At 33.4% G+C, this 27,992-nt stretch overlaps 4 protein-coding genes across 4 annotated transcripts; 1 reads left to right on the forward strand and 3 right to left on the reverse strand.

Annotated features, from left to right (window-relative positions):
- Positions 1 to 1,679: 1,679 nt before the first annotated feature.
- LOC133312059 (probable polygalacturonase At3g15720) lies at positions 1,680 to 4,385 on the reverse strand. The gene is made up of 7 exons (XM_061513202.1): positions 4,242 to 4,385; positions 3,973 to 4,110; positions 3,571 to 3,756; positions 2,531 to 2,738; positions 2,345 to 2,426; positions 2,101 to 2,209; positions 1,680 to 2,012 (listed from the first exon to the last, which is right to left on the reverse strand). Exons 1-7 carry the CDS (start codon positions 4,383 to 4,385, stop codon positions 1,680 to 1,682), a joined length of 1,200 nt encoding a protein of 399 aa, XP_061369186.1.
- A 6,987-nt stretch (positions 4,386 to 11,372) lies between these two features.
- On the reverse strand, positions 11,373 to 13,586 carry LOC133312058 (probable polygalacturonase At3g15720). The gene is made up of 7 exons (XM_061513201.1): positions 13,443 to 13,586; positions 13,179 to 13,316; positions 12,614 to 12,799; positions 12,231 to 12,438; positions 12,052 to 12,133; positions 11,788 to 11,896; positions 11,373 to 11,699 (listed from the first exon to the last, which is right to left on the reverse strand). Exons 1-7 carry the CDS (start codon positions 13,584 to 13,586, stop codon positions 11,373 to 11,375), a joined length of 1,194 nt encoding a protein of 397 aa, XP_061369185.1.
- A 4,766-nt stretch (positions 13,587 to 18,352) lies between these two features.
- Positions 18,353 to 20,918, reverse strand: LOC133312056 (protein BUD31 homolog 2-like). The gene is made up of 4 exons (XM_061513199.1): positions 20,790 to 20,918; positions 19,293 to 19,394; positions 18,998 to 19,185; positions 18,353 to 18,692 (listed from the first exon to the last, which is right to left on the reverse strand). Exons 2-4 carry the CDS (start codon positions 19,384 to 19,386, stop codon positions 18,537 to 18,539), a joined length of 438 nt encoding a protein of 145 aa, XP_061369183.1. The 5' UTR covers positions 19,387 to 19,394; positions 20,790 to 20,918; the 3' UTR covers positions 18,353 to 18,536.
- A 4,493-nt stretch (positions 20,919 to 25,411) lies between these two features.
- LOC133312053 (heat stress transcription factor A-5-like) lies at positions 25,412 to 27,748 on the forward strand. The gene is made up of 2 exons (XM_061513195.1): positions 25,412 to 25,754; positions 26,287 to 27,748. The coding sequence occupies exons 1-2, from the start codon at positions 25,542 to 25,544 to the stop codon at positions 27,382 to 27,384; spliced, it is 1,311 nt and encodes a 436-aa protein (XP_061369179.1). The 5' UTR covers positions 25,412 to 25,541; the 3' UTR covers positions 27,385 to 27,748.
- Positions 27,749 to 27,992: the final 244 nt, after the last annotated feature.

Below are 27,992 nucleotides of genomic sequence, written 5' to 3' on the forward strand. Positions count from 1 at the left end.
TCTTTATTACTATGTCATGGTTGACTAGATAATAGAAGAATTTGATAATTATGTGCATGGTTAAGTATGACAATAAAGTAATTAGTGGATAATTTTGATATCAACGGACATTGCAAGTAAATAATTAACAATGATTATGATAATAGGTAAGTGTAAGATTAATCATGCAGATTGTAACACGTAGGATAAAGGAAAAATTTTATCCGCATTTTTCACTTAGTAATTCTAACGTTAATTCTGCTGCAAGTAATTCCACTAACAAACCGGGTATACACGGGGTGTTACAGGGTGGTTCTTTGATATAGTATGTTAAGAATGATTTGTTACATGTTGCATGTATATGTATGTATATTTGTGTGCCACACAAGACAATGTTTACTTGTGTGAAGCATAAGACGGTGTTTCCTTATGCATAGTTTGAGACGATGTTTCCTCATACGGCATATTGCAAGATGATGTTTCCTTGCGTAATGCATAGTACTTGTTATATTCTCTGGGCAGTAGGATTTATTATTTGCACACTACATTATCATATATATTCTGATTCATGCATAGATTTTTATACTTGTGATTATACCAGAAGTGAGCTTAGGGGTGGAGGAGCCCTCCAAGGGTCCCTAGCTTACTGAGGTAATTTCTATTATCTCACCCTACGTTACAGGAAATTACCATTTCAGGTACAAGAGCTGATGATGCTGAGGCATCGCGTGGAAATGGGTCAAACGAGAGATATTACTTGACCTGATAGTCAGGATTAGCGTGTTATTTTGATAAGTACTTGACAAGGTCCTATTTTAGATATGTATATATACCATGTTATTCTTTTGGAGAGCATAGGGAATGTCTATGCCATGTCGATAGTCTGCATATGTTGTTGTGATGCATGCTCAGGTTTTTGTTACTTATTTAATTGCATCTCTTTTGTTTATTTGAGGTAAGGAGATCATATTACTATGAGATAGCCTAGGCCGTGGATGGCTAGACAAGATGTTTACTCATTTTGTGGCATGCTTAGTATATTGATAAATTATTAATCAGGTGAAAATTTCTAGGATGAGAATTAATCCCAATAGTCCGAAAAACAGACGGAATGTCGTTTGCGAAATGTAAAAAGAGTAGATATGGTGGTAATACGTAAGGTAAAAGGAAAAAGTTAACCACAAGTTTATGCATTTAATAAGTTAAAATGTGTTGCACTTAATATCATATGAATATTAATTAACCGGCTACAGACGTGGTGTTGCGTCTACTTTATTGGTTAAATTAATATTAACTTGAAATTTTGACTGTGTTGGCTAAACTCATCTGATATTGTAACGGAGAAGAGAGAAAATCATAAAAAGAATAATAAGAGACATTCCAAATGAAAAGATTTGGAACATTTGCCGATATAAATTAAAGAAAAAATATTTAAAATTATAATAAAATTATTTTTGAAAGTTTATATTAATTATTAAACATTTTATGATGGAAATGTCATAGGTTCGAATACAGGAAACAACTTCTTAAGGCTGCGTACAAGGATTTTCTTCATCCCACACTAGTTGGGTTTTCGCTAGTAGGGTTTAACGAGGAGTGACTTTATATTATTTATTAAACATTAGATGATCAAGTATAGACCATCTTACAAAGGAAAACCTAGCTACTTTTGGTGCTGATGAGAAAGAAAAGGATTCAAATTACAATGAAAGACATGAAACATGTGGATTACACAAAAAGCTTGTCCCATGTGCATTATTGCAGGATGCATATATTTTCTCTCCAATTGCGGAGGTTATGTTAATATTGTCCAATACAATGTTGGTGCAGCTAACGGTATTGTCACAATTCAGTTGAATTACTTCCTCACAACTTGAAGTTCCCCTCATGTTGCGGTAAGTTACATCACTCACTTTCACTGCTGCTTCTGTAACATCATTAGGGTCATAATTCTGATCAATAATCACAGGATTCTTTGCTGACACAAGTATTATATCTTCAAATGTGATCTTCCTAGCATATCCTGATCCTCCCTGATTTATAGAAATCACAAAAATATTATTAATTGTGTGATTTAATCACATGTTTCAGTCACATTTATTAGCTAGAATCAATCCTCACCTTCCATGTCTTGATTCTGGCTCCATTTGTGGTTCCATTGAAAGTGCAATTTCTCACATATACCTCATCTACTGTGTTATAAGCTCCATTTTTTCCGAGGCTCCCAACACTAGAGTTAATTTCAATGTTTTTTTTTTGGAATAAAGTTAATTTCAATGTTGATCTAGCTAACAACTTAATATATAACATATATAATGTATGGAAACTCAAGAAATTCACTTCAACTGATTAACAATTAATTAACCTGATGCCATGGCCAGGTCCACAATAAAGACCAGTTACGTTGATGAAGCTAGACCCAGAGTTGATGGCAATGCAGTCGTCACCTATAATTAAGGAAAATAGCTTTTAACTTAATGATCAACTGCATATATATATATATATAGTAATAAAGGAATTTTAGAATTGGAGACTCTTATATATGTGTTACCAGTTTCCACCACAGAGTTCTCAATGACGATGTTGGTTGATGATGCGATATCGAACCCATCGGTGTTTGGACTATCCTCTGGAGCAGAAATATAAAGATTGGAGATATATGCGCCATTGCATGTATCTATGCTTATATGATTTCTCGGGCTGTTGATGTGAGTCAACGAGCTGAGTCTTAGATTTTCACAATTACCGAATCGAAGAGCCTGCATGCATGCGCGTATATATGTTATCATGCAATTATATATGTATATATACTTAATTCCAATGAGAAATGGATATCAAAATATTGGGTGGTCAATCATTTTTTTATTGAGATAGGATATTATGCCTATTTTTTTTCCATGACTATTCTACTTATTTCTTGATCTAAGGTGTTGAAGACAGTGGCAGATTCAGGAAATTAATGAAGGGTGGGTACTCAATAAGTTCAAGTACATATACATCTGGTTTGGTTTGGAACGCGACTTGTGAGCAGCTACCGGCTGGCTGGCTCTGGTTTAGATCTAGATCTGGACGGATAGCGACTCAACTAGACCGATGATGGAGGAAGAAGCAAATGTTTCAACTTCCAATAACTATGATCGAGGTTTGAGAGGAAATGAATCAGTATACAGATGCAAACGATGAGTTTGGAATAGAGTTCTCTGTTGTTAGGTTTGGATAATGGAGGTGGAGAAGAAAAAAAGTTCACGGGAAAATAAAATAGAAGGAGAAAAATTAAATTGGAGAAACTTGAATTTAAGATAAGGGTATTTTCGTATTTTTACATCAGATTTTAAGAGTGGGCACTTGTCCCCCTTCTCATATACGTGGATCTGCCTCTAGTTGAAGGATACTAAGTATAATAGTTATGAAAAAAAAGTAGACGTAGTTTCTTATCCTATTTTTATTTGCCATATTCATTTCGGATTTTTAGTTTTAGTTTTTTTTTTTTTTTTTAAATTAGTTTTAGTTTTTGGTACACAAATTCATTTTGGATTTAATAAGAAAGAAGAGTACGTAGTGTATATATGTATATGATGTTTTTCAACTTACAGTTGGCCTGTCATAATCATTATGGGAATTGTAGTCGTTCCACCATGCAGCACCTTGGCCATCAACAAGTCCTTGTCCATTGATAACAAGGCCAGTTATGCCCTCGAACTGCACCCATGCACTCCTATCATTTTGTGCCCATTCCCAAGCCTCAACGTTTTTTGGGGCAATTATAGTTCCCTCAAGCTGCCAAACCAAAAATAATACATATTGAACATTGTAATCAATCGAAATAAATAGAGAGGGTAATAGATGGAGCAATTAAATGGTTATGACTTTAATATAAATGAGAATAGATATATGATTAATGACTTTAATTTTCTATAACGTTAGCTGAATTAAAGGCTTATACATATAGCCTTATTCATGCACACAAACAAAAATGCACTTAGGATTAATTACCTGAACGTTAACGGTTGCAGATTTGCAAGGACCCTGGAACGACACGGGTTGCAACATGAATGTTTTCCCTTTGGGTATGAGTAGTGTTGGGGTGCCCTCAATTGCACCACACGTGTCTTCCCACGCTTTTACAAAAGCCTTAACAAGTTGTCAAATAGTTTAAAATGATATTAACTTTGAGAAATTGAGTCTCACAATATCTATGTGTATATAAAGTATAAATTAACATAATTATATGAAAAAAAAATATTAAACTAGAAAAAACATACAGGAGAATCATCGGTTAGGCCATCTCCCGTGGCACCATAGGTAACAACATTGAATGGAGAAACTACTCGATCAAGCATTATTCTAGCACACAAGCTAGGCAAATCAAAAATAAACATTAAAAGGACAGCAAATAGGCCTTTCATCTTTAAGAATAAAAACCACTTAGATACTACTATATGCACTGATCAAATCTAACACTAGGAGCGCTATAATGCACTTATGAAATGAAAAGTGGAGAAGGAACACAATTTATTGATTTTAGATGGAGGAAAATTATAGTTAGAAATGATGATCTTGATTTCTTTCCTCTTTTTTTTTTTTTTTTTTGAAATCAGATCTTGATTTCTTTCTATACTATGAATAAGAGATTCAATCTCAAACAGAAAATATTCATTTTTTTTGCTTAACAAAGAATTTGCAAACCATGTGCAATATTTCAGCCAAGTGCAATGTAAAAATAAAGTTTTTTTCTTGTATACAATATGATATGATAAGAGATTCAATTTCAAAAATAAAACATTTATCTTCTTGCTAAACAAAGAATTTGCTAACTATGTATAATATTTCAGCCAAAATTTCATGTCCCTTTCTGTAAGTGTATAATTGTAAAAATATTTTTTCTTTTATAGAAAATAACACGATGAATAAGAGATTCAATCTTAAAAACTAAACGTTCATCTTTTTGCCTAATAAAGAGTTTGCTAACTATGTGCAACATTTCAGCCAATAATTTATGTCCCTTTCAATAAGTGTATTGTAAAACTAAAGTTTTTTCGTTTATAGAAAAAAATATGATGAATAAGAGATTCAATCTTAAAAACAAAGCGTCCATCTTTTTGCCTAACAAAGAATTTGCTAACTATGGGCAATATTTCAGCGAATAATTTATGCCTCTTTTTATGTGTATTGTAAAAATAGTTTTTTTTTTTTTGTAGAAAATAATACGATTCACTAATTCATGATTCAATGTACAAAGTAAAACAAATCATATGTCAATAGTAAATTTGTTATTTTTTTACCAAAAAATGTATTTATGCTATAAATATACAAAATTATTAGTGATTTAATGTTAATGAGATAGAAATGAATGCAAGATATTCTTAAGTATGGTAAAAAATACTAATCGAAAGTTTTAAGTTTATTCCATATACTTTAGCTGGCAATACTCATCCCTATCTTTGTCTTTTTTCGCCGAACAAGGAATTTGCTAATTATGGGAAATATTTTAGCCACTGATTAATGTATGTTCTTTTCCAATATGTGTATTGAAAAATATATGTTTTTCTTTTATATAAAACAATATGATTCACTTAAAAAAAACAAAGAGCAAATCATTTCTCAATTGTAAATTTGTTCTTTTCCTACCAAAAAAATATAATTATGCTAAACAAGTGAAGCATGATTCAAGAAAATAAAATGAATATATAACTAGAAAAAAAATATTAATTTCAATGACATAGAAATGAATGCATGTTGGAGAAGGACCTCGGTTCAATTTCTATCAATTTCATTTTGGGAGGGATATAAAACTTTAATCCTTAATCCGACTCGCACTTGGGATTAGTGTCATAATCTGCTCAAAGAGATGAAGCTTGTGAAGATACCCGAAAGAACCTACTCGCTTCAAAAAGGTAATTAAGGTTGGTACAAAAAGAGAGAGTAATGAATGCATGTTATTTTAAAGTATGGTTAAAAAATTAATTCAAAATCTTAAGTTTATTCGATATGGATTAGAAGACAATACCAAACACATCCTTGTATTCATATTTTTGCCAAACTAAGAATTCGCTAATAATGGGCAATATCTCAACCCATATTTATGTCCTTTTTTACATGTGTATTCTAAAAATGAAAATTACGCTATAAAATATTGAAAATAACATTATTGACGCTTTAAAATGTTTATGCGGATGATTATTTGATTTTTTTTATGACTTTTGATGTACCTTATATTACATTACTGGTGAGTTGAAGTGTAACTCATGACTTTTAATTTTTGATGTACCTTGTAACCACCACGTGAGTTGAAATTTAATTATTGACTATTTAATTTTTTTATGACTTTTAATGTAATCACTAACCAATGTTTCCTGACACTATTTACCTTGTAACCGTTTTTTAGAAGAAAAAAATTTATTTTATAACATATTCTATTTTTATTTAGAGAATGAGAATTACGTTTGATAACACAACAAATAATAGAATAAAATAAAAAATTATTCTTATTAAGCATAAAAAAAAATTTAGATCATCATTTTCCTTTTCATATGATGTGGTGGTGGTTTTGGCACGGAGATGGTGATGGTAATGGTGGCGGTTGTAGTAGTGACGGCATTGTGGTGGTGGTGACAGCAATGACTGCAATGGTGGTGATGGTGGTGGTTGGTGACGGTGGTGGTGGTGTGATGGTGATGGTGATGGTTGGTCTTTCAACTGATTTAAAAGGTAATTTCGAAAATTTTGATTCAACACATACTTGGCACTTATTATTTAAACATTCAAATTTAGGTAATAAATCTAAATGTATTAAACTCTTAATGGACTTTAGATTAACATATCCTAATCTACTATGCCATAAATTAGAAGACTCAAGCAAGTAGACAGAAGTAGTAGTATTATTAATAATATTGGAGTTGTTTACAGTCATCACATTCAGTTTGAAAAGGCCCCCACTAAGGTAGCCCTTTCCTACATACACATCATTCTTAGTAAGTACAAACTTATCAGAAACAAATACAAGTTTAAAGTCATTCTTGCTTAACAGAGATCCAGAGACTAAGTTCTTGCGAATATCAGGCACATGGAGCACATCATTCAGTGTCACTATCTTGCCAGATGTCATTTTCAAAGCCACTTTGCCCACTCCTTCAACTTTTGAAGTAGATGAATTACCCATATAAAGTTTCTCATCATTATCAGTAGGAGTATAGGAGGAGAACATCCCCTTGTTTGAACAGACATGTCTGGTGGCACCAGTGTCCACCCACCATTCGTTGGAGTCTCCCATCAGATTGCACTCCATCACCACTGCTGCCAGATTCAGTTCTTCAACCTGATCAGCAATATCAACCATATTGGCTTGAGTGCTCTTCTTCTTCTTATTGAACTTTTGTGGCTTCCTCTTATCTTTCCTTTGTTCCTTCTTACAATCCTTTGCACGGTGGCCAGGATTCCCACAATTGAAACAGTTGCCTTTGAACTTTTTGCCCTTTCCTTGCTTAGCATTTCCATCTTCAGAATATTTCCTCTTCTTTGACTTTGATCCCTCTTCAACTACATTAGCTTTGGAGATCATAGGATTGTTGCCATTCCTCTTGTCAGACATCTTATTGTCTTCTTTTATTCTCAATCTGGTAACCAGATCTTCAAGTGTCAATTCCTTGCGCTTATGCTTCAGATAATTCTTGAAGTCTCTCCAAGAGTTTGGTAATTTCTCTATGAAAGCAGCAACTTGAAAAGACTCACTAAGAGACATTCCTTCTGCATGAATTTCATGCACAATCACTTGAAGTTCCTCAACTTGACTCACAACAGATTTGGAGTCTACCATCTTGAAGTCCAAGAATCTGTCAACTATGAATTTTTTCAAGGCAGCATCCTCAGTTTTATACTTCTTGTCCAGACTTTCCCAAAGTTCCTTACTAGTCTTCAGGGTACAGTACACATTATACAGTGAGTTGTCTAGAGCATTGAGAATATAGTTCCTGCAAAGGAAGTCAGAATGCTTAAAAGCATCAATGGCAGCAACATTTTCCTTGTCAGACTCTTCTCCCTCATTCAGTTTAGAAGCATCTTCCTTGAGGAAACGGTCTAGACTCAGAGTTGTCAAATAGAACAACATCTTCTGTTGCCAGCGTTTGAAATTTGTTCCATTCAGTTTTTCAGGCTTGTCAGCATGCATTGGAACAGAGGCAGTAACATTGGCATTGCTAGTACTTACATTAGCCATTTCTGTTACACAAACAGAATCCGAAATTAATCACACAGATTAATTTATCACACAGATTAATAACCCTGATTAATCACACAGTAAATAAAACAGAAACATTATATGTAACGAAAAATAAATACTGATCACAGGTTCAAAAACACCAAATTGTCTTAAGATTGTTATGGAAGACAGTGGGTGATATTATATCACTAAAAACGTTGAACCCATGTATACAAGCAGAGGAGGAAGATGATCAGAATTATCACTGTGCAATTATAAATATTAGATTAAAGAATAGACTTACTTGTCAGTGGCAGAATGATGAAACAGACAGAATGAAAGGATGAATATATGCAGTATCAGAGGAATTAAATCCGAGCCCACAGAACGTGTCTCCTTAAGACAATTTGCCCCCTCACTGATGCCTAAGGTTGATGGACACTTGTCTCCCATGATAGAACAGATTTCGTCTGAAGAATGGTGGCACTACCAATCAACAGCCCAAACGAACACAACAATATGCCAGAGGAAGTCACACCGGAGGATGAACAACAGTATGCAAAATCGGAAGAAGAAAAATTCCGGCAGAGTTTAAGTGCAAAAAAAACTGGATAGATTTCTGAAGGTGTCAGTGTCTATTTATAGACACTGACCGGTCACGATGAACAGTCGCCGGCGGCGAACTGCCGTGTCTGATGGCGGTGAACGGGTGCGACCGGTGACTGTTCCGACGAACAGATACGACTGGTGACCGGTTCAGCGAGCAGACACAACCGGTGACTGGTTCACGAAGGGAAAGAACCGGTTCGGTTCAATACTGCTCAAAAATCCGGCGGGTAGAAACGTTTTGGTTGGAGGGAAGCAACGGTAAATTTTTTGGACAAAATATTAAAAAATTATTTTTTATTACACACTATGAACCGAACCGAACCGATCCGAGCCGGACGGACGGCGGCGGCGCGCGCGCGTGTGGTGAACCAATGCTCACCTAGCTCTTCCCCCTACATAAAACATGTAGTGACCCAAGGGCCAATCTAAGAGAGGGAAGTGGGAGCTTATATACTCTCCCATTTCCTACTAATTGTCCAATGTGGGACTTGTTGAAACCCACACACCTCTTCATCTTCCTTTTTTTCTCTTTTCTTTATTAACTCACTTCTTATTCATAACCAATGGATCATTGTACATTAATTCATTCATTAATTCCAACAGTAATGGTGGCGGTTGTAGTAGTGACGGCATTGTGGTGGTGGTGACAACAATGACTGCAATGGTGGTGATGGTGGTGGTTGGTGACGGTGGTGGTGGTGTGATGGTGATGGTGACAATGATAGTGGTGGTGGTGACGACAGTGGTGGTGGTGGTGGTGATGACGGTGATGGTGGCGATGACATCATGGTACTAGTGATGGTGGTGGTGACGACGACAATGGTGGTACGACATCGACGATTATGATACGATGGTGGCGGTGGTCGTGTCGGGATGGTGGTAGTGGTGGTGATGATGGTAGTGGTGGAGAATGATTGGGAGAGACAAGCGTTTCTCATTTTGTGTCCGGGAACAAATATTGAACTTGTTCATTCTCGGGAACAAAAAAATAAAGGGAAAACATATATCCTTTTAAAGGATATAAGCTTATATCATTTTAGATTCTAATCGTTGATTTCCGTCCATCAGCGGTTATAATCTATTGGATCAAACTTAATGGGCCAAATTTATTAATAATTATAATAATAATAATAATAAAGGGAAAACTTATATTCTTTAAAATGACAGATGTTATTCCCAAAAATAAATCGGTTTTGTCAAATACTTTTTTAATCCAATTTTGTTTCCGGGAACAAATATTGAAAAAAAAAATTAATTCCGAGAAGGTTATAGTGCATATCCTTAATTATTCATGTTGTAAAATATTTACGTGGATGATTATTTGATTTCTTATAAGTTTTGATATATTTGCAACTATTACACTAATAATGAGTTGAAGTGTAATTCATGACTTTTAATATACCTATAATCACCGTACGAGTTGAAATTTAATTATTCATGTAGCAAAATATTTATGTGGATGATTATTTGGTTTCTTATTACTTTTGATGTAACTTGTAACTATTGCATTAATGGTGAGTTGAAGTGCAACTCATGACTTTTGATATACTTGTAACATACCACCACACGAATTGAAATTTAATTATTCATATTGTAAAATATTTATTTAGATAATTATTTTGTTTCATATACCATATAACTATTACATTAATAACGAATTGAAATGTAACTCGTAACTTCAGTTGAAATTTAATTATTCCCTAGAGTCCTATCTAAGGACACGAGTTCTATGAAAATGCAATTATCAGTTGGATGAGAAGTTGATAATATGCTTTCTATTTAATTTTAATATATTTTCCCTTCTCTTTTCTTTCTCTATTTCTCCCCTTTTATTTTATAACAATTACTAATTTATGATGCAATCTACAAAACAATTAAAACTAATCATTTGTCAATTGTAAATTAGTTATATCTTGAACCAAACAATATAATTATGCTAAACAAGTGAAGCTAAGTATGACTTTGGAAAATGAAACGAATATATATATATATATAACAATACAAGATTATTAGTTTGGAAGTATTACATTACCAAATTATTCATCCTTATATTTATTTGAAACTATTACTATTTGACAATGCAAACAAATTAAACTATTATATAAGCATGAAATATTCTATCCAAATTTCGGCCTTCAATTTTATATATTCTCAAACAGATAAAAAATTATTATTATATATTATCAAACTAACTTAGCTTTAGATCAATTAAAATATTTTATACCTTAACTATTCCATGCATGGGCATCGTAAAATTAATTTCATCAGATACATTTAACTAATATCATTATATTCTAGAAAGAAACTTATATATAGTTTCATTTGACACAAAATCTAATCCAAGGAAGTATTATGTAAATTACACAAGTGTATAAAAATTTCGATAAAATTTATAAGATATGAATTAAAGAAAAAATATTTCAAGTTGTAAATCATATGTGCATAAATAACTCAAAAGAAAAAAGGAAAATGAAATTCTTTTTGAAAGTTTATATTATTTGTTAAACATCAGATGGTAAAGTAGACCCCTTACAAAGGAAAACGTAGCTACTTTTAGTGCTGATGTGAAAGAAAAGGACTAAAATTACAATTAAAGACATGGAACAGATGGATTACACAAAAGGCTTGTCCCATGTGCATTATTGCAGGATGCATATATTTTCTCTCCAATTGCGGAGGTTATGTTAATATTATCCAATACAATGTTGGTGCAGCTAACGGTTTTGTCACAATTCAGTTGAATTGCATCCTCACAACTTGAAGTTCCCCTCACGTTGCGGTAAGTTACATCACTCACTTTCACTGCTGCTTCTGTATCATCATTAGGGTCATAATTCTGATCAATAATCACAGGGTTCTTTGTTGAGACAAGTATTATATCTTCAAATGTGATCTTCCTAGCATACCCTGATCCTCCCTGATTTATAAAAATCACAAAAATATTATTAATTGTGTGATTTAATCACATGTTTCAGTCACATTTATTATCTAGAACCAATCCTCACCTTCCATGTCTTGATTCTGGCTCCATTTGTGGTTCCATTGAAAGTGCAATTTCTCACATGTACCTCCTCTACTGTGTTATAAGCTCCATTTTTTCCGAGGCTCCCAACACTATAGAGTTAATTTCAATGTTTTTTTTTTTTTTTTTTGGAATAAAGTTAATTTCAATTAATATTGATCTAGCTAACAACTTAATATATAACATATATATATATAATGTATGGAAACTCAGGAAATTCACTTCAACTAATTAACAATTAATTAACCTGATGCCATGGCCAGGTCCACAATAAAGACCAGTTACGTTGATGAAGCTGGACCCAGAGTTGATGGCAATGCAGTCGTCACCTATAATAATTAAGGAAAATAGCTTTTAACTTGATGATCAACTCCATATATAGTAATAAAGGAATTATAGAATTGGAGACTCTTATATATGTGTTACCAGTTTCCACTACAGAGTTCTCAATGACGATGTTGGTTGATGATGAAATATCAAACCCATCGGTGTTTGGACTATCCTTTGGAGCAAAAATATGAAGATTGGAGATATATGTGCCATTGCATGCAGTTATGCTTATATGATTTTTCGGGCTGTTGATGTGAGTCAACGAGCTAAGTCTTAGATTGTCACAATTAGAGAATCTAAGAGCCTGCATGCATGCGCGTATATAAGTTATCAAGTAATTATATATATATATATATATATATATATATCTTTTATATACTTAATTCTAATAAGAATTGAATATTGATTTGCCATTCGTTTTGAATTTAATAAGAAAGAAGAGTACGGAGTGTATGTGTATATCATGTTTTTCAACTTACAGTTGGCCTGTCACATTCACTCTTGGAATTGCACTCGTTCCACCATGCACCACCTTGGCCATCAACTAGTCCTAGTCCATTGATAACAAGGCCACTTATGCCCTTGAACTTCACCCATGTATCCTTATCATTTTCTGCCCATTGCCAAGCCTCAACGTTTTTTGGGGCAATGATAGTTCCGTCAAGCTGCCAGACCAAAAACAATACATATTAAACATTCGGAAATATTTTTTTCATGTTGCATGAAACAAATTATCTCATGCAACACATAAAAAAGTGAGTGGGACCCACTAAAAAGAAGAGAAAGAAAGGAAAAAAGTGGGTCTGACCGACTCTTTTGTGTGTTGCATGAGATAATTTATCTCATGCAACATGAGAAAAACATATCCCTTAAACATTATAGGAGAATAGATGGAGCAATCAACTGGTTATGAATTGATATAAATGACAATCAATATACATGATTAATGACTTTGATTTTCTATAACATTAGCTGAATTAAAGGCATAAAGATACATATAGTCTTATTCATGCACAAATAAAAAATTCGTTTATGATTAATTACCTGAACGTTAACGGTTGCAGATTTGCAAGGACCCTGGAACGACACGGGTTGCAACATGAATGTTTTCCCTTTGGGTATGAGTAGTGTTGGGGTGCCCTCAATTGCACCACACGTGTCTTCCCACGCTTTTACAAAAGCCTTTACATGTCATCAAGTAGTTTAAAATGGTATTAGCTTTGAGAAATTAAGTCTCGCAATTATATATGTATATATATAAGTATAAACATAATTATATGAAAAAATATGAAACTAGAAAAAACATACATGAGAATCATCAGTTAGGCCATCCCCCGTGGCACCATAGGTAACGACATTGAATATTGGAAAAACTGGTTCAAGCATTATTCTAGCACACAAGCTAGGCGAAGCAAAAATAAACATTAAAAGGACAGCAAATAGGTCCTTCATCTTAAATTTGAGAATAAAAAACACTTAGATACTACTATATGCACTGATCAAATCTAAGACTAAGAGAGCTGTAATGTACTTATGAAGTGATAAGTGGAGAGGGAACACAATTTATAGATTGTAGGATCACCACTGATGGATGAAAATTATAGTTAGAAATGATGATCTTGATTTCTTTATTCTTTTTTTTGTTACTATGAATAAGAGATTCAATCTTAAACAGAAAATATTCATTTTTTTGCCTAACAAAGAATTTGAAAACCATGTGCAATATTTCAGCCAATAACTTGCCGTGTAAAAATAAAGTTTTTTCTTGTATAGAAAATAGGGTTTTATAAGAGTTATATTGTAAGAAAAGTGATTGTGTAATGTTATAGAGATTCGTTTTGCGTGCCCTAGTTTTTTTTTTCTTCAAAAAATGTGGGTCCCACAAAATGTTGTGTGTGTAGAAAACTTTTTTGTGTCATATTAAATGATGAATATAAACCCCTAGAAAATAATATGATAAGAGATTCAATTTTAAAAACGAAACATTGATCTTCTTGCTAAACAAAGAATTTGCTAACTATGTACAATATTTCAGCCAATAATTTATGTTCCTCTCAATAAGTGCATAATTGTAAAATTAAAGTTTTTCTTTTATAGAAAATAATTCACATGATGAATAAGAGATTCAATCTTAAAAACAAAACGTTCATCTTTTTGCCTAAAAAAGAATTTGCTAACTATGGGCGATATTTCAGGGAATAATTTATGCCCCTGCTTTTTATATGTGTATTGTAAAATTAAAGTTTTTTTTTTTCTTTCGTAGAAAATAATATGATTCACTAATTCAATGTACAAAATAAAACAAATCATTTCTCAATAGTAAATTTGTTATTTTTTACCAAAACATGTATTTATGCTATATATAACTATACAAAATTATCAGTGATTTAATGTTAAAGGGATAGAAATGAATGCATGATATTCTTAAGTATGGTAAAATTAATAATACTAATCGAAAGTATTAAGTTTATTCCATATACATTAGCAGGCAATACAATCTCATCCCTATCTTTTTGTCTTTTTTTTGCCGAACAAAGAATTTGCTAATTATGGAAAATATTTGAGCCACTAATTAATATTTTTATATATATATATATATATATGTTCTTTTTTAACATGTGCATTGAAAAAAATACATTTTTTCGTTTACATAAAAAAATATGATTCACTTTGATGTTGGACAAATAAAAAAACAAAGAAAGGGCAAATCATTTCTCAATTGTAAATTTGTTCTTTTTCTACCAAAAAAATATAATTATGCTTTTTTAAAAATATTCCAATCGGTTCATTGCTTCACAACTAAACCGATTCGGGGCAGGTCCAAGATTAAGGCTTTAAACCCCTCTCAAAGGTGGTACTGGAGAGATTCGAACACATGCTCTCATCCCCACCTGCTTAGCTCTCATGCGTCAACTGAGCTAACACCATTTGGTTAATATATATATATATATATATATATATATATATATATATAATTATGCTAAACAAGTGAAGCACGACTTTCTATGCTAAACAAGTGAAGCACGACTTTAGAAAGTTTGATCTGAAAAGGCGTGTCTTTTCATGTCGAATAGATGTGTCTTTCTGTGTTGAACGGATGTGTTTTTCTGTCAACGAAAATGTGTCTTTTGAATCGTGACCTTACGATTTTTATAAATATGTAGAGAGGCAGAATTTTAGTTAACTTTTTTGAAGCATTGTACATTCATACCATAATATTAGATAGTGTGATTCCTTAGACATTCAGTTGTGTTCGTTGGGGCTCTTGATTGATAGTGTCATCATTCTTGAGACGCAATTCATTCTATCCTGAGAGACAATTGTTCATCAACCTTCGATATCCATATAGGAAACAAATTGTAACATCAGTTGGGCTCGAATTTATCTACATATTAATATCTCTTTCATATATCCTCTTCGTTCCTTATTTTTTATTGCACTTTAATTGTAGATTTAATTATAGCATCTTCGTTGCTCAGATTCAAATCTCTTAGTTATTATTCACCCACTGTCTTCAACAACATATATAACTATAAAAAAAATATTAATTTTAACGAGATAGAAATGAGTGCATGTTATTTTAAGGTACGGATAAAAAATAAATTCAAAATATTAAGTTTATTCGATATGCATTAGAAAACAATACCAAACTCATCCTTAATTATATTCATTTTTTTACCAAACAAAGAATTCGCTAATTATGGGCAATATCTCAGCCTATATTTATGTCCTTTTTCATATGTGTATTATAAAAATGAAAATTATGTTGTAAAATATTGAAAGTAATATGATTCATGTTGTGAAATATTTATGTGGATGATTATTCGATTTTTTTATAGTTTTTGATCTACCTTGTAACTATTAAATTAATGGTGAATCGAAATGTAACTCATGACTTTGATCTTTGATGTACCTTTCTAAACCACCATGCATGTGAGTTGAAATTTAATTATTCATGTTGCGAAATATTTATGTGGATAATTATTTGATTTTTTATGGCTTTTAAGTTTATGTATCTTGTAACTATTATATTAATGGTGAGTTAAAGTGTAACTCATGAGTACTTTTGATGAAACCACCACGTGAGTTGAAATTTAATATTAATGTAGTAAAATATTTATGTGGATGATTATTTGGTTTCTTATAATTTTATGTATCATGTAACTATTACATCAACGATGAGTTGAGGTGGAATTCATGACTTTTGATGTACTTTGCAATTAGAGGTGGCAAAGCGGATTGCCCGCCCCGCCCCGCCTTTGAAAATGGGCTAGATATCTCAGTTCGCCCCGTCCCGTTTGGGCGGGCGAAGCGGACTGCCCGCCAAACCCGTGACATTTTACACTAAAAATTAAAAAAAAAAAATCAACCCAGACAAGCTGGCGAGACGGGCTTGGCGAGCAGCGGGTTTGAGAAACTCAGTCCGCCCCGTTTGGCAGGAGGGGCGGGCCTGACCCATTTTGCCAGCTCTATTTGTAACCACCACGTGAGTTGAAATTTAATTTTTCATGTTGTAAAATATTTATGTGGATAATTATTTGGTTTCTTATAAGTTATAACTTTTGATATACCTTATAACTATTACGTACATTAACTTTTGATATACCTTAACCACCACGTCAGTTAAAATTTAATTATTCCCAGTCCTATATAAGGACACGAGTTCTATGAAAAATGCAATTATTAGTTGATTCAGAAGTTGATAACATTCCTATGATTTCTCTTTAATTTTAATATATTTTCCCTTCACTTTCCTTTCTCTATTTCTTCCTTTTATTTTATAACAATTACTAATTTATGATGCAATTTACAAAATAAAAAAAACTAATCATTTGTCAATTGTAAATTAGTTATATTTTTAACAAAAAAATATAATTATGCTAAACAAGTGAAGTATGACTTTGCAAAATAAAACGAATATATAACAATACAAGATTATTAGTTTGGAACTATGACGATACCAAACTCATCCTTACAACAATACAAGTGAAGCATGACTTTAGAAAATAAAACCAATGTAGGTATTAATTACTATACAAAATTATTAGTGATTTAATGTTAATGAGATAGAAATGAACGCATGATATTCTTAAGTATGGTAAAAAGAATACTAATCGAAAGTGTTAAGTTTATTTTATTTTATTTTTTGTAAAAACCAGAGAATAAGTTACATCTGACGGATCATCCTAGAAGGAGGAACAGAGTATTCTAACCTCAAGGTGATATACTTGATTGTCATAATGTATCCCAAGAATAGAGTCTCAAGTTCGATCTTTGTTGAGATATATAGTCCCACATCATTGATTGTGTGGGCAACTAATGTGACCTTTATAAAACCTTGGACACTCCCACCGTTTGAGCTAGCTTTTAGGGTGGTGACCTCAAGGTTCTTAACAATCTTTGAAAAAATTCTCTGGGAGTGACGGCGAAATGTTTATGCTCTAAACCTCAATGGGAGGTAGTGCCATCCTATCTCTGATTTATTACACCTTCTGTTTCAATGGAGAGTTAACTCTCTAGATGGCTAAAGGTAATTGAATGGGAATAGCTTCTAGATTTATCAGGGGGAAATATTTTTTGAACACAGTAATTAAGGTTTTGAAGGAAAGTCTCTCCCTAATAAGACCCCGCAGGAGGATTATTCCACATTTGAGAAGTATGTTACAAGGTTGACAAAAAAAAAACTGGATAACCCAAATTTGTTAGACAGGTCAAGGGGAGTCGAGTCCATGGCAGTAGACCACATAATGAGCTAAATTAGATCAATCATATCAAATGAATCCAATATTATATTTTAACTCAAAACATTACGGTATTGGATTAATGAATCCTCTCACTTATACAGACTTTATTTAGCTCATTATCAACTGATATAGAATTCCATCACACTTGAATATGCCAACACAATTAAGCACATACTCAGGGAAGCCAACCTTAAGTGCTGACATTATAGTCAACCCGAGCTAGCTGTGGATGGAATTTCTTTGTCGGGTCGCACCACTGACTTTTCAGGCCGGCCACATGTTGGGTAAAATACAAACCACTTACAACAATTTTCTTACCAAACCGGGAAAAAAAAAAAAAGGAGCAGCATTAGAAGTTTTCTACATTAACCTTCTAATCAGTTTCATCACTCTTCCATCATTCTAAACTAACGTAATGTATACCAAATGTCTAAGCCATGAAGATTGGAGCAAATTGTACACCACTTCTGATCATCAATGTTGAAGTACAGAAGTCCAGTCAGATTGTGAACTAAGCACTTAAATTAACTACTGTCACATTACAAGAAGTTAGCAGTACAAGAAGTTGAACATCATGAGGGCTGCAGACAATACAAAGCTAAAAGCAGAAACAAAATAATTCTAAGAAAAAACTTGTGATACTAGAATTAATGGTCAATCAGTCCCCACTTGAACAGCCCCTACAACCACAATGAACACACTCTATAACCTTCTCTTCCCTGAGTTGCTTGGGCACACGGCAAACACAAGTGGTGGCAAAATTGTGATTGCGTGGCTGCATGCAACTCAAGCAACATAAACGTTCATAACCAGGCTGCAATTCAAACAAAAAACAGTGATTTAAGTATCTAAATCCAAGAAAGCACAAATGAATTATATATTGGAAAAACACGAATTAGGTTTACTCATTATCCCATAAGTTAATATCTGAATGATAACGTGAAGTGTCTAAAGTAGTTTCCCTCACAATCAAGACATATTTATATCTAATCATCATAATGCGTATGCAGTTAATATTGAGTGGTAGTAGTGGCATTCAGAATCTTTGTATGCATAGTATGGAACCACATACACAACCAGTGTATACGTAAAAAAAAATAGAAAACACATGAGAGGTACCTTCTTCCATTTTGCAATTAGATTTCGATCGGCATATCCTTGCTCTAAACAGAATTCATACAATTCTTTAGAAATTTCCTTCCTCTGATGGTAGAGGTCAAATATGTAGCGGCTCTTCTGATGTGCAATCTTAAATATAGGCCATAGTGTTTCACATTTTCTTTTACCATCATGTGGATCATTCTCAGCTGCCACAGAAATAAAAAGGTTAAAACTTAAAAACTATCAGTTATATATAATTCAGGAACAGCATAATAAAATTTCATAACATATGCAGAACATAAAAGATTCCAACCTTCCCTCATCTTTGCTTGAAGTTCACGGAGTGTAGGTTCAATTAATTCCCAGCCCTCTGGATACGTAACACGGTTTGTCATTACCTTTGGCATCTTAGTATCTGTAAAATAAAAATATGCCTTCTAATTAAGGATGAATAGCCATACACTCAACCAAGCTAAGCAAACACAATCTAATAAGTAAACAATATTAGACAAGTTATCAAGATAGGCAAATCATCAAGCAGCAGTGCTATAGAACGATGTTATTTTCTTAAATTTTTAAATATTGTATAATGTATCTTATGATACTTTGACAAATAAAACTAATGACAAAATTATTGTAGTACTTGCATTAAGCATAATTGATAATATATTATCGAATAACTCTTTCATTCTCCATATAATAAATTACCAATTCGCATTTGGAGGGTTTATACATGGGACGGATAAACAATCGACTTCTCTCATAAAACTAGTACCGTTTGTCTTCATGCCATTTCAGTTTTCAAAAGAAAAATATGCACAGAAACAAGGGACACCAGTTCTGGTATCTGGTCAAACAGAACCAAGAACCAGAGATTGAAAATAATCAATTTGCTCTCAGGTCTTATGTTTCCTATTAAAGATGATTAAAAGAGTTGATTGAATGTCTCCCCAACACAGAATTGATGGCAAGGATCTGTCACAGAGTTGCTCAAAGAGGAAAAGGAAAATATATGGGAGCAACTGTTTGCTGTTTAATTTTTGGATAATGTTTGTATAGTTAATAACGTAGATAAGTTATCTATATATACATTCACTCTCAAACCGATATTAAAAAATTATAACGAGAAAGACTATTATAACCCTAAAATAAATTATAAATACAAAAAATAAAAAATATCTTGATTTCCGCCCCAACACGAGTCATGTTGTTTTGATTTGAGTTAAACGTAGATAACTTATACACATTGAGTAGATACAAAACAAACCCCTTTTTTTTCCCATAATCTTTTTTAAAATCAAGGCACAGTTATGTCTCTGTTTTCTTCCAAACCATCAAAAGGTATTAGTAATGGTGTTATTTTTCACTTTATTTATTTATTTATTTTCAAAATATTGGATGACAACGTGTATCTCCGATACAAGAGTTTCTTAAGATATTTTGATGAAAGCAGTACAGTCTGAAGTCTCCGATACATATCTTAGAAACAAGTTTGAATCCTTGTTTGTCACCCAACCCACATGCTCTAATATTATGGATAAAGTTGAAGGCATTTTGAGATACATAATCTCAAACTAGAAAGATATATAGTTGAAGGCTATGTGTCTAAAAGACAAAGAGCAAGAGCAGAAGAAACGTGATTGCTCACGAATTTCCAAACCAGTAAATGAAAGAGTAAAAGTTTAAATCGTAAACAAGGACAAGAAAAAAACATGGTAGAACCAAGGGCAAGTGCCATCAATTATATGCAAAATTCGGAAACAAATGTTAAAGAAAAGAACCCATTGTCCAGACAATCAACGAAACATACCGCGCTGTGTCGATTGTGCTCGGCTTTGAGGCTTTACGCTGACGCAACGGGGTTCCCACTATTCTCTGAATCTGTAGCACCGTCGCATAAGGTTTAAGGTTTTCACTTTTTCGGACTGGTTAGTATAAGTTAGGCTTTACTTGAAGTTGAAGGGAAAACTGTCTATCATTTAAAAAGATGTAAATTGGTATAAAAAAAAAATAGAGAAAGAAGGAGAGAGTGTGGACAAAATATATATATATATATAAAGGTGTGAGTCACACTTTTTTGTGAGAGTGAAATAATATAAGCTGTATCGTTTAAAAGGATAAATATTTTCTCTTAATTTAAATAAGTTATAAAAATATTACCCGACTGTTAGTACCTGCATTACTTCCAAATTTTAAGTCTCTTATAATTTATATTTAAAAAATAAAAAATTTGACCTAGTTCTATAACAGTTAGCCTCTTTAAGATTATTAGACATTCAGTAATTAAAAGAATAATTAAAATAATATTATTTTATTATTTAAAATTATTAAAATCATAATTTTTTTATTTTATTTAAAATAACTAATATCATATAGGTCAACCTGTAAGTTTATAGGCTCCACATATACAAAAAAATACATAGCCCGTTTTCTAAATAGATTTTTAAAAAAATCTAGACCTATTCTATTTTACTATTATAATAGGCAAAGTCTGATTTAATATAGACTAAGTCATATGTCCCTGTAAGCCGACTTAACCCGTTTACACCTCTAATTGTCACATTTTACAGCAAAGAGCAAACTCGTTTGTCTTGCTTATATTCTCCTAGATTTTTTTACTGTCTAAAATACCACATAATGTTTTAATTTTATTAATTAAAGAAAAATCATTTTCTCATTTTACATAAAATAATTATCTCTGACTCTTCTCACAAAAATTATGTCATCACTTTCTTTCTTTTTAATGAGTGGTGGCTCCATCACATCATATATATATATATATATAGTAGAAAATATATATCTCTAATAATAGGAGAAAATAGAACTACTTAATTAATTTATGATTTTTATGTTTCTCTTACGTCCTATACACATTTAAAGTCTATAATTTTTTTTCACTCTTTTTTTGCCACGTGACTTCGTATGGACCCATATACTTTTATATGTGTAGAAGATAATTTTGTATCTTATAATATAAAAATCTTAAACATTTAATTTATATGTTTAATATTTATTTCTTTCGGTTTTGATTTCAAAGGTAAAAAAGACAAGTTATAAACATTAACCAAAACTTATAACAGTAGAAAAATGTTTGTTGAACACAGAAAAAAAAAATAAGAAAATGGAAATGTTTGTTGAAGAAAGAATTTCGTGAATGTACATACCCTCGCAAAGATTAAAATGCCACAATGAATTAATTTAGAAAAAAAATATATATAAATGAATAATGATTATTGTATTTTTGAAAAGTTTATAAATACGTGTAGATAATAATTAATATCATTGTAATAGTTAAAAAGTAAATATTAGGGTTTAGAGAAGAATGGCCCTCCCATCTCACTCTTGATGTTTGCGGACGATCTCGTTCTCTTTGGGGAAGCCACCCTTGATCAGCTGGACGTGATGGTTGATTGTTTAAAGTGGTTCTGTGATTCTTCAGGCCAAGTGGTTAGTATAGAGAAAATTGTAATTTATTTCTCTAAAAATACCGATCACACTCTTCGGGCAAGCATTTCCCAGGCTAGTGGTTTCAAACAGGCAGATTCGCTTAGAAAGTACTTAGGGGTTACGATGTATCATGTAAGGGGCAAAAGGAGGAACTTTTCCAACATACTTGAACGTATAAAAACAAAACTCTCTAACTAGAAAAGCCACCTTCTTTCTTTTGCGGGGCGCACAACATTAGCAAAAGTTGCCATTAGTGCCATCCCCTCATACCAGATGCAGCATGGCTTCTTACCTACCTCTATTTGCAAGGAGATAGAGCAGATCCAACGTGGATTTATTTGGGGAGACACCATAGATAAAAAGAAGGTGAACTTACTGTCATGGGAGACCCTTTGCAAACCCAAATCTGTTGGGGGTTGGGACTCCAAGATCTTTAAGTGCTAAATGAAGTGTTCATGTATAAAGTTGTGTGGCAAATTATGAATAACAAAGATGATCTTTGGGTGCAAGTTCTTCTGGGTAAATATTAGAGGAGTTTGGATATAGGAGGCAAATCAAAGCCCTAAACTATGACTCCTGCCTATGGAAAGGACTCGGCAAGCAACATCTGGGGTGATTTCTTAAAGTGTGTAAAGTGGGATGTGGGTAATGGCAATGACATTCTATTCTGGAAGGACCTGTGGACTCCTCTAGATGCCCCTCTTAAGCAATTGTCTAGCTTAACCCTTTCCCTTATAGACTTACAATCGACAATTGAGGATATGGTTAACGTAAACACTGGATAGTGGAATATGGATTTTATCCAAAGGTGCCTGCCCCCATTTGTGTCTCAAACCATCCGCGCGATCATCCCTCCCTCTGATGAAAGGGGCCTTGATCAATTAGTTTGGAATCACAGTCCATACCAAGGGAGCGTTGTAAAGAAAATGTATATGTATATCAAGAACTTTGATCCTGCTAATTCAGATCCCATTTGGAAGCGTGTATGGCACTGGAAGGGCCCCTATAGGACCAGAACTCTTGCATGGCTGGTCCTGCATAGGCGTATTCTTCCCAAACGATATACCTCAAGATGGGGTGGATCTTCCTTATGTCACATTTGTCCTCATAAGTCGGATGATATATCCCATGTCCTTAGAAGGTGTGGCAGATCAACGCCTATCTGGGTGGCTTGGTTTGCTGGTAACCTCCCTGCTGATTTCATCACTCTCCCCCATGAAGACTGGATTCGCAAAAACCTCAACAATGGCTGGGCTCACCCTCAGGCTTCGGAGTGGCGTGACATCTTCTTAGTTACTATCTGGTTCTTATGGATGTGGAGGAATAATGAAGTTCATGATCCCCTCTTCACTAGACCCCATAATCCTATCCTTTCTATTTCCTCTTATATCAGTGAAATCAAAGCTTGCTGGGACTGCTCTTACTCCTGCCCAGAACATGGCTCTGAGTATTCAACCTGTGAGATGGCAGTCTCCTCCTCAAGGTGTTATGAAATTTAATGTGGATGCAGTTGTCTCAAAGACCTCGAAGCTGGCATCTTGTGGTGGCCTTCTCCGTGACCACAAAGGATCCTGGATCACTGGCTTCACATATAAAGTGGGAATTTGCAACCCTTTGTGCGCTGAGTTATGGGTAATTCTCAAAGGTCTTCAATGTGCTTGGAGCGTGAATGCTACTTCCTTAATTATCGAGAGTGACTCTCTTCTAGCTATTCAGGCTATAGAGAATGACTCTAGGAACTCCCCCACAGGGCTTTTGTGTCCTGTATCCAACAATGACATGATCTACAGTGGCAAATTTCCTTCCACCATACTCGCAGGGATGGAAGTAGGTGTGCCCATTGGCTGGATGGTGTTGCTGCCCATGCTCATGAGAATTACGTTGTTCTTCCTAGATGTTCGCAAGGACTTTTTTCTATGTCGGGATCTGATGCCCAGCTGATTAACATTGTTTAACTTTATTTTTTCTTTTGGGCTTAGGCCCCTCTTTTGTACTAAAAAAAAGTAAATATTATTAAGCCACTAGGACTGGAGGGTGTGAGTAGTGGATAGTAGGTGCTGTGTTCGATTCTCAATATATTGAAAAAAAGGAATAAGCATTTTTTTATATCCTAGATCAATAAATATTTTACTTTTTATTTTATAATTTTATTTTATTTTTTAACTAGTATCCTAAAAATGCTTTTAATAATATTTGTACATAGACATCACTACTTCCAAGTGTCATTATTTATTTTTACCCTTATAATACAAATAAGATTTTTTTCATTTAACTTTTTTTTTATTTTTTAATCCTCTAATTTTGTTTTTCGTTTAATTTTTTTAATCTTTTTTTTCATATGACTTTTTTTTAACTTTGTTTAACCATAAATAAAGAGTGGCAATAACAGTGTTAATTCAACCTTTCTAGAAATAGAGGAAATAAACAAGTTAAATTGCATATAATAGAGAAGGTATACTTTATGAAACAAGAGAAGGAAAGGAACTACTTGGTAGTTTCTGCAGCCTTAAAATCTCTTGTTTAGGTTTACATTTGTGCCGGCAGTTTGACAAATGGCCTTGTCCCTGCAGTAGCAAAATGGAATCGATTGACCTCCTTTAATACTAATCATGGAAGAATCTCGAGTTGCAACACAAAATTTCTGTTATACAAAAAAAAAAAAATTGAATATTATTTAAAGCTAGTTTAAATTTAATGTGTTTACCGTTTCTTTTGTTAAAATGCGATCAATAAATAGGAGTTGATTTTTATTATGTCAAAATTGTAGTTTGCAAATTATAGTATATTTTAACATTTATTTTTCATTCAAATGATGTTTTTTCATTTACTTAATAAATTTTATAAGTCATATTAAATATAAGATAACATTTAATAATTTATATTAAACATTTTTAATTATTAAAAGAAATTAAATATTTTTTATTTTTATTTTTACATTGTTAACCAGAATTTCTTAGGAAACATGGGAACAGAGACTAAGTTAAAGTCAACTGTATGGAAATGGTAATTGGAATGGCGTCTTTTTGTTGCTTAGATTCTGTCTTTTCTGTCTTTCCAATCGAAGAAGAGGAGAGCTTCTAGAAGCAGATACAAAGATCCATTCCATTGGAAGAAAATGGATGCCTCTGGCGGCGGCGGTGGTCCGGCACCGTTCCTACAGAAGACATACGAGATGGTGGATGATTCATCGACTGACGAGGTAGTATCATGGAGCTCCACAAACAACAGCTTCATCGTGTGGAACCCAGCAGAGTTCGGTCGTGTTCTTCTTCCAACCTATTTCAAACACAACAACTTCTCCAGCTTCATCCGTCAGCTTAATACCTATGTATCTCACTCCCCTATAACTATAATCATTGCTTTATGTTATCTGATGCTATGCTAAGCTATGTACTTCATTTCATTTCATGTCTTTTTTTTTTTTTTTTGGTGTGGATATGGTTGTGCAAAAATTGTGCAAATAGCGTGCGTTACCTGATGGAAATCAACTTCAATAACAAAAAAGGGGCAGATTTATAAACCCTGACACTAGTCTGGTTTAGGTTGATGAACCATGTTCTCTTTGGTAGTTAAATTTAGTTTAGTCATTGGTTGCATGTGAAACTTTTTTCGGCTTAATCTTTATATGTTTATGGTGTTAATTTAGTTATTCACACCCCCAATTTTGTTTTTGTTTTTTTTTTGGCTTGACATAAAATCAACCTCTGAAGTGTCTAAAACATATTGTAAGAAAACATATAATTGATCATATTGAGCTCTGTCCATTTTTTCCTTTATTTTTTTTGTAAGGGGGTGGGGTTTTGGAAGTTATAGTACCTAATGTTATTTGATTTGGGGTTCTTTGTGTGTTCCATTGTCAGGGATTTCGAAAAATACATCCTGAGCGATGGGAGTTCGCTAATGATGATTTTGTGAAAGATCAAAAGCATCTTCTTAAGAATATTCACCGCAGGAAACCTATCCACAGTCACAGTCATCCTCCAGGTTCTCTGGTGGATCCAGAAAGGTCATCATTTGAGGAAGAAATAGAGAAACTTTCACTTGAGAAAACTACCATTGAATCCAATATTTTTGGCTTCAAACAAGATGAGTCAGCTGCAAAGCTTCATCTGGAAGATATGCAGCAGCGATTAGATGATGTGGAGAAGAGGCAGAAAAATTTGCTCAGCTTCTTCGAAAAGGCTCTTCACAATCCTACTTTTGTTGAACAAATTTCTCGCAAAATTGAGTCCATGGATTTATCAGCATATAACAAGAAAAGGCGATTGCCTCAGGTTGATCATTTGCAGCCTGTTGCTGAAAATATCTTTGTTGACAACAATAGCAATTCTAGAATGGAATTTGGAAATATTTTCCATCAAGATTTCTCAAATAAACTCAGACTGGAATTGTCACCAGCTGTTTCAGATATGAACTTGGTATCATGCAGTACACAGAGTTCAAATGAAGATGGAGAAAGCCCACATAAGATGCTATCTAGAGGAGAACCAATAGAAGTGCAGACAAGAACAGCTCTTGGATTTGCACCTGAAACATTAGACCTTGCGGATACTGGAACATCTTTTACTTTTAAGATGGATTCATGTTTATCACAAAGAGCTACAGCTGCTGAGAGCCTGCACTTGTTGAAACCAAATTGTGAAGAAGGTGATAGTTATATATCCTGCCTTTTAAACCTAAGCCTGGCATCTTCTACGTTACAAGTCAAAAGAAATTCATGCACGGAAAGATCACCCCAAATGAACTGTCCCGAAATTGGCAATTTGGCTGAATCAAGATTTTATGCCAATGATAAAGAGCATGATGGTGGAGCTTCTTCAAACATAAATGTGGCTAATGAGGTTAATAATTTAGCTTCATCAGACGAGGCTCCTAGTAACAACCAAGGGACCACAGCTGCTCCAGCTAGAGTAAATGATGTGTTTTGGGAACAGTTCCTTACAGAAAGACCAGGCTGATCAGACAATGAAGAGTCAATATCCAGCTACAAAGCAAATGCATGTGATGAGCAAGATGAAGGCTCTGGAAACGTTAAGAATAAGGATCTGCTCACACTTTGAGAGTTTTGCCTTGGAGCCTCACTAGTCACTAGTTTTAGTATTGGTATGCGAGATTTGCATGATAAAAAACTATAATTTGAAACTTGACATCAAATTGTGTAAAATATGATTCCTCTTTTATGTAAAATCTAGATAATATGTATTTGATTTGGGCACGGAATCATTTATGTATACAAAGTAATTAGCTACTTGGCAGTTTAATGGATATTCATGTTTTGAATAGTTTTAACAGTGCCATAATTCCTGTAAATTTATGCGAATAATTGCATGGCTTTTCTTGGTGGGATGGTGAGTAGAGATTGAATGGAATGGAATGGAATGTGGTGGAATGCATCCCTGTTCTGCATTTTGATTTCCACTCAAGTGAAGTGGGGATGTGATGTGGCCATCACTTTTGCAGTTTTCATTGCATATATTTTCGCATTTATCTGTTAAACAATAAAAGTAATCATAATCTCATTCTATGCTATCCTTTCTCATTTCATTTTCACTCCATTATTATATAT

Source organism: Gastrolobium bilobum, unplaced genomic scaffold (genome assembly GCF_033153095.1).
Source record: "Gastrolobium bilobum isolate Gb01-03AN ecotype WA unplaced genomic scaffold, APGP_CSIRO_Gbil_v1 utg23192, whole genome shotgun sequence".
In the NCBI taxonomy this organism is placed as follows: domain Eukaryota; kingdom Viridiplantae; phylum Streptophyta; class Magnoliopsida; order Fabales; family Fabaceae; genus Gastrolobium; species Gastrolobium bilobum.

Bases quoted from the DNA above. Each gene is read 5' to 3' on its own strand.
- LOC133312059 (XM_061513202.1), bottom strand. From the start codon at position 4,385: ATGAAAGGCCTATTTGCTGTCCTTTTAATGTTTATTTTTGATTTGCCT. The intron at 2,739-3,570 runs GTAAGTTGAAAA...GCATGCATGCAG, and splicing joins ATGATTATGACAGGCCAACT to GCTCTTCGATTCGGTAATTG. The intron at 2,210-2,344 runs GTTAATTAATTG...AATTAACTCTAG, and splicing joins GGACCTGGCCATGGCATCAG to TGTTGGGAGCCTCGGAAAAA.
- LOC133312058 (XM_061513201.1), bottom strand. From the start codon at position 13,586: ATGAAGGACCTATTTGCTGTCCTTTTAATGTTTATTTTTGCTTCGCCT. The intron at 12,134-12,230 runs GTAACACATATA...TAATTATTATAG, and splicing joins GAACTCTGTAGTGGAAACTG to GTGACGACTGCATTGCCATC. The intron at 11,700-11,787 runs GTGAGGATTGGT...TTTATAAATCAG, and splicing joins CCAGAATCAAGACATGGAAG to GGAGGATCAGGGTATGCTAG.
- LOC133312056 (XM_061513199.1), bottom strand. From the start codon at position 19,386: ATGCCAAAGGTAATGACAAACCGTGTTACGTATCCAGAGGGCTGGGAA. The intron at 19,186-19,292 runs GTTGGAATCTTT...TTTCTGTGGCAG, and splicing joins TCAAGCAAAGATGAGGGAAG to CTGAGAATGATCCACATGAT. The intron at 18,693-18,997 runs GTACCTCTCATG...TTTGAATTGCAG, and splicing joins TAATTGCAAAATGGAAGAAG to CCTGGTTATGAACGTTTATG.
- LOC133312053 (XM_061513195.1), top strand. From the start codon at position 25,542: ATGGATGCCTCTGGCGGCGGCGGTGGTCCGGCACCGTTCCTACAGAAG. The intron at 25,755-26,286 runs GTATCTCACTCC...TTCCATTGTCAG, and splicing joins TCCGTCAGCTTAATACCTAT to GGATTTCGAAAAATACATCC.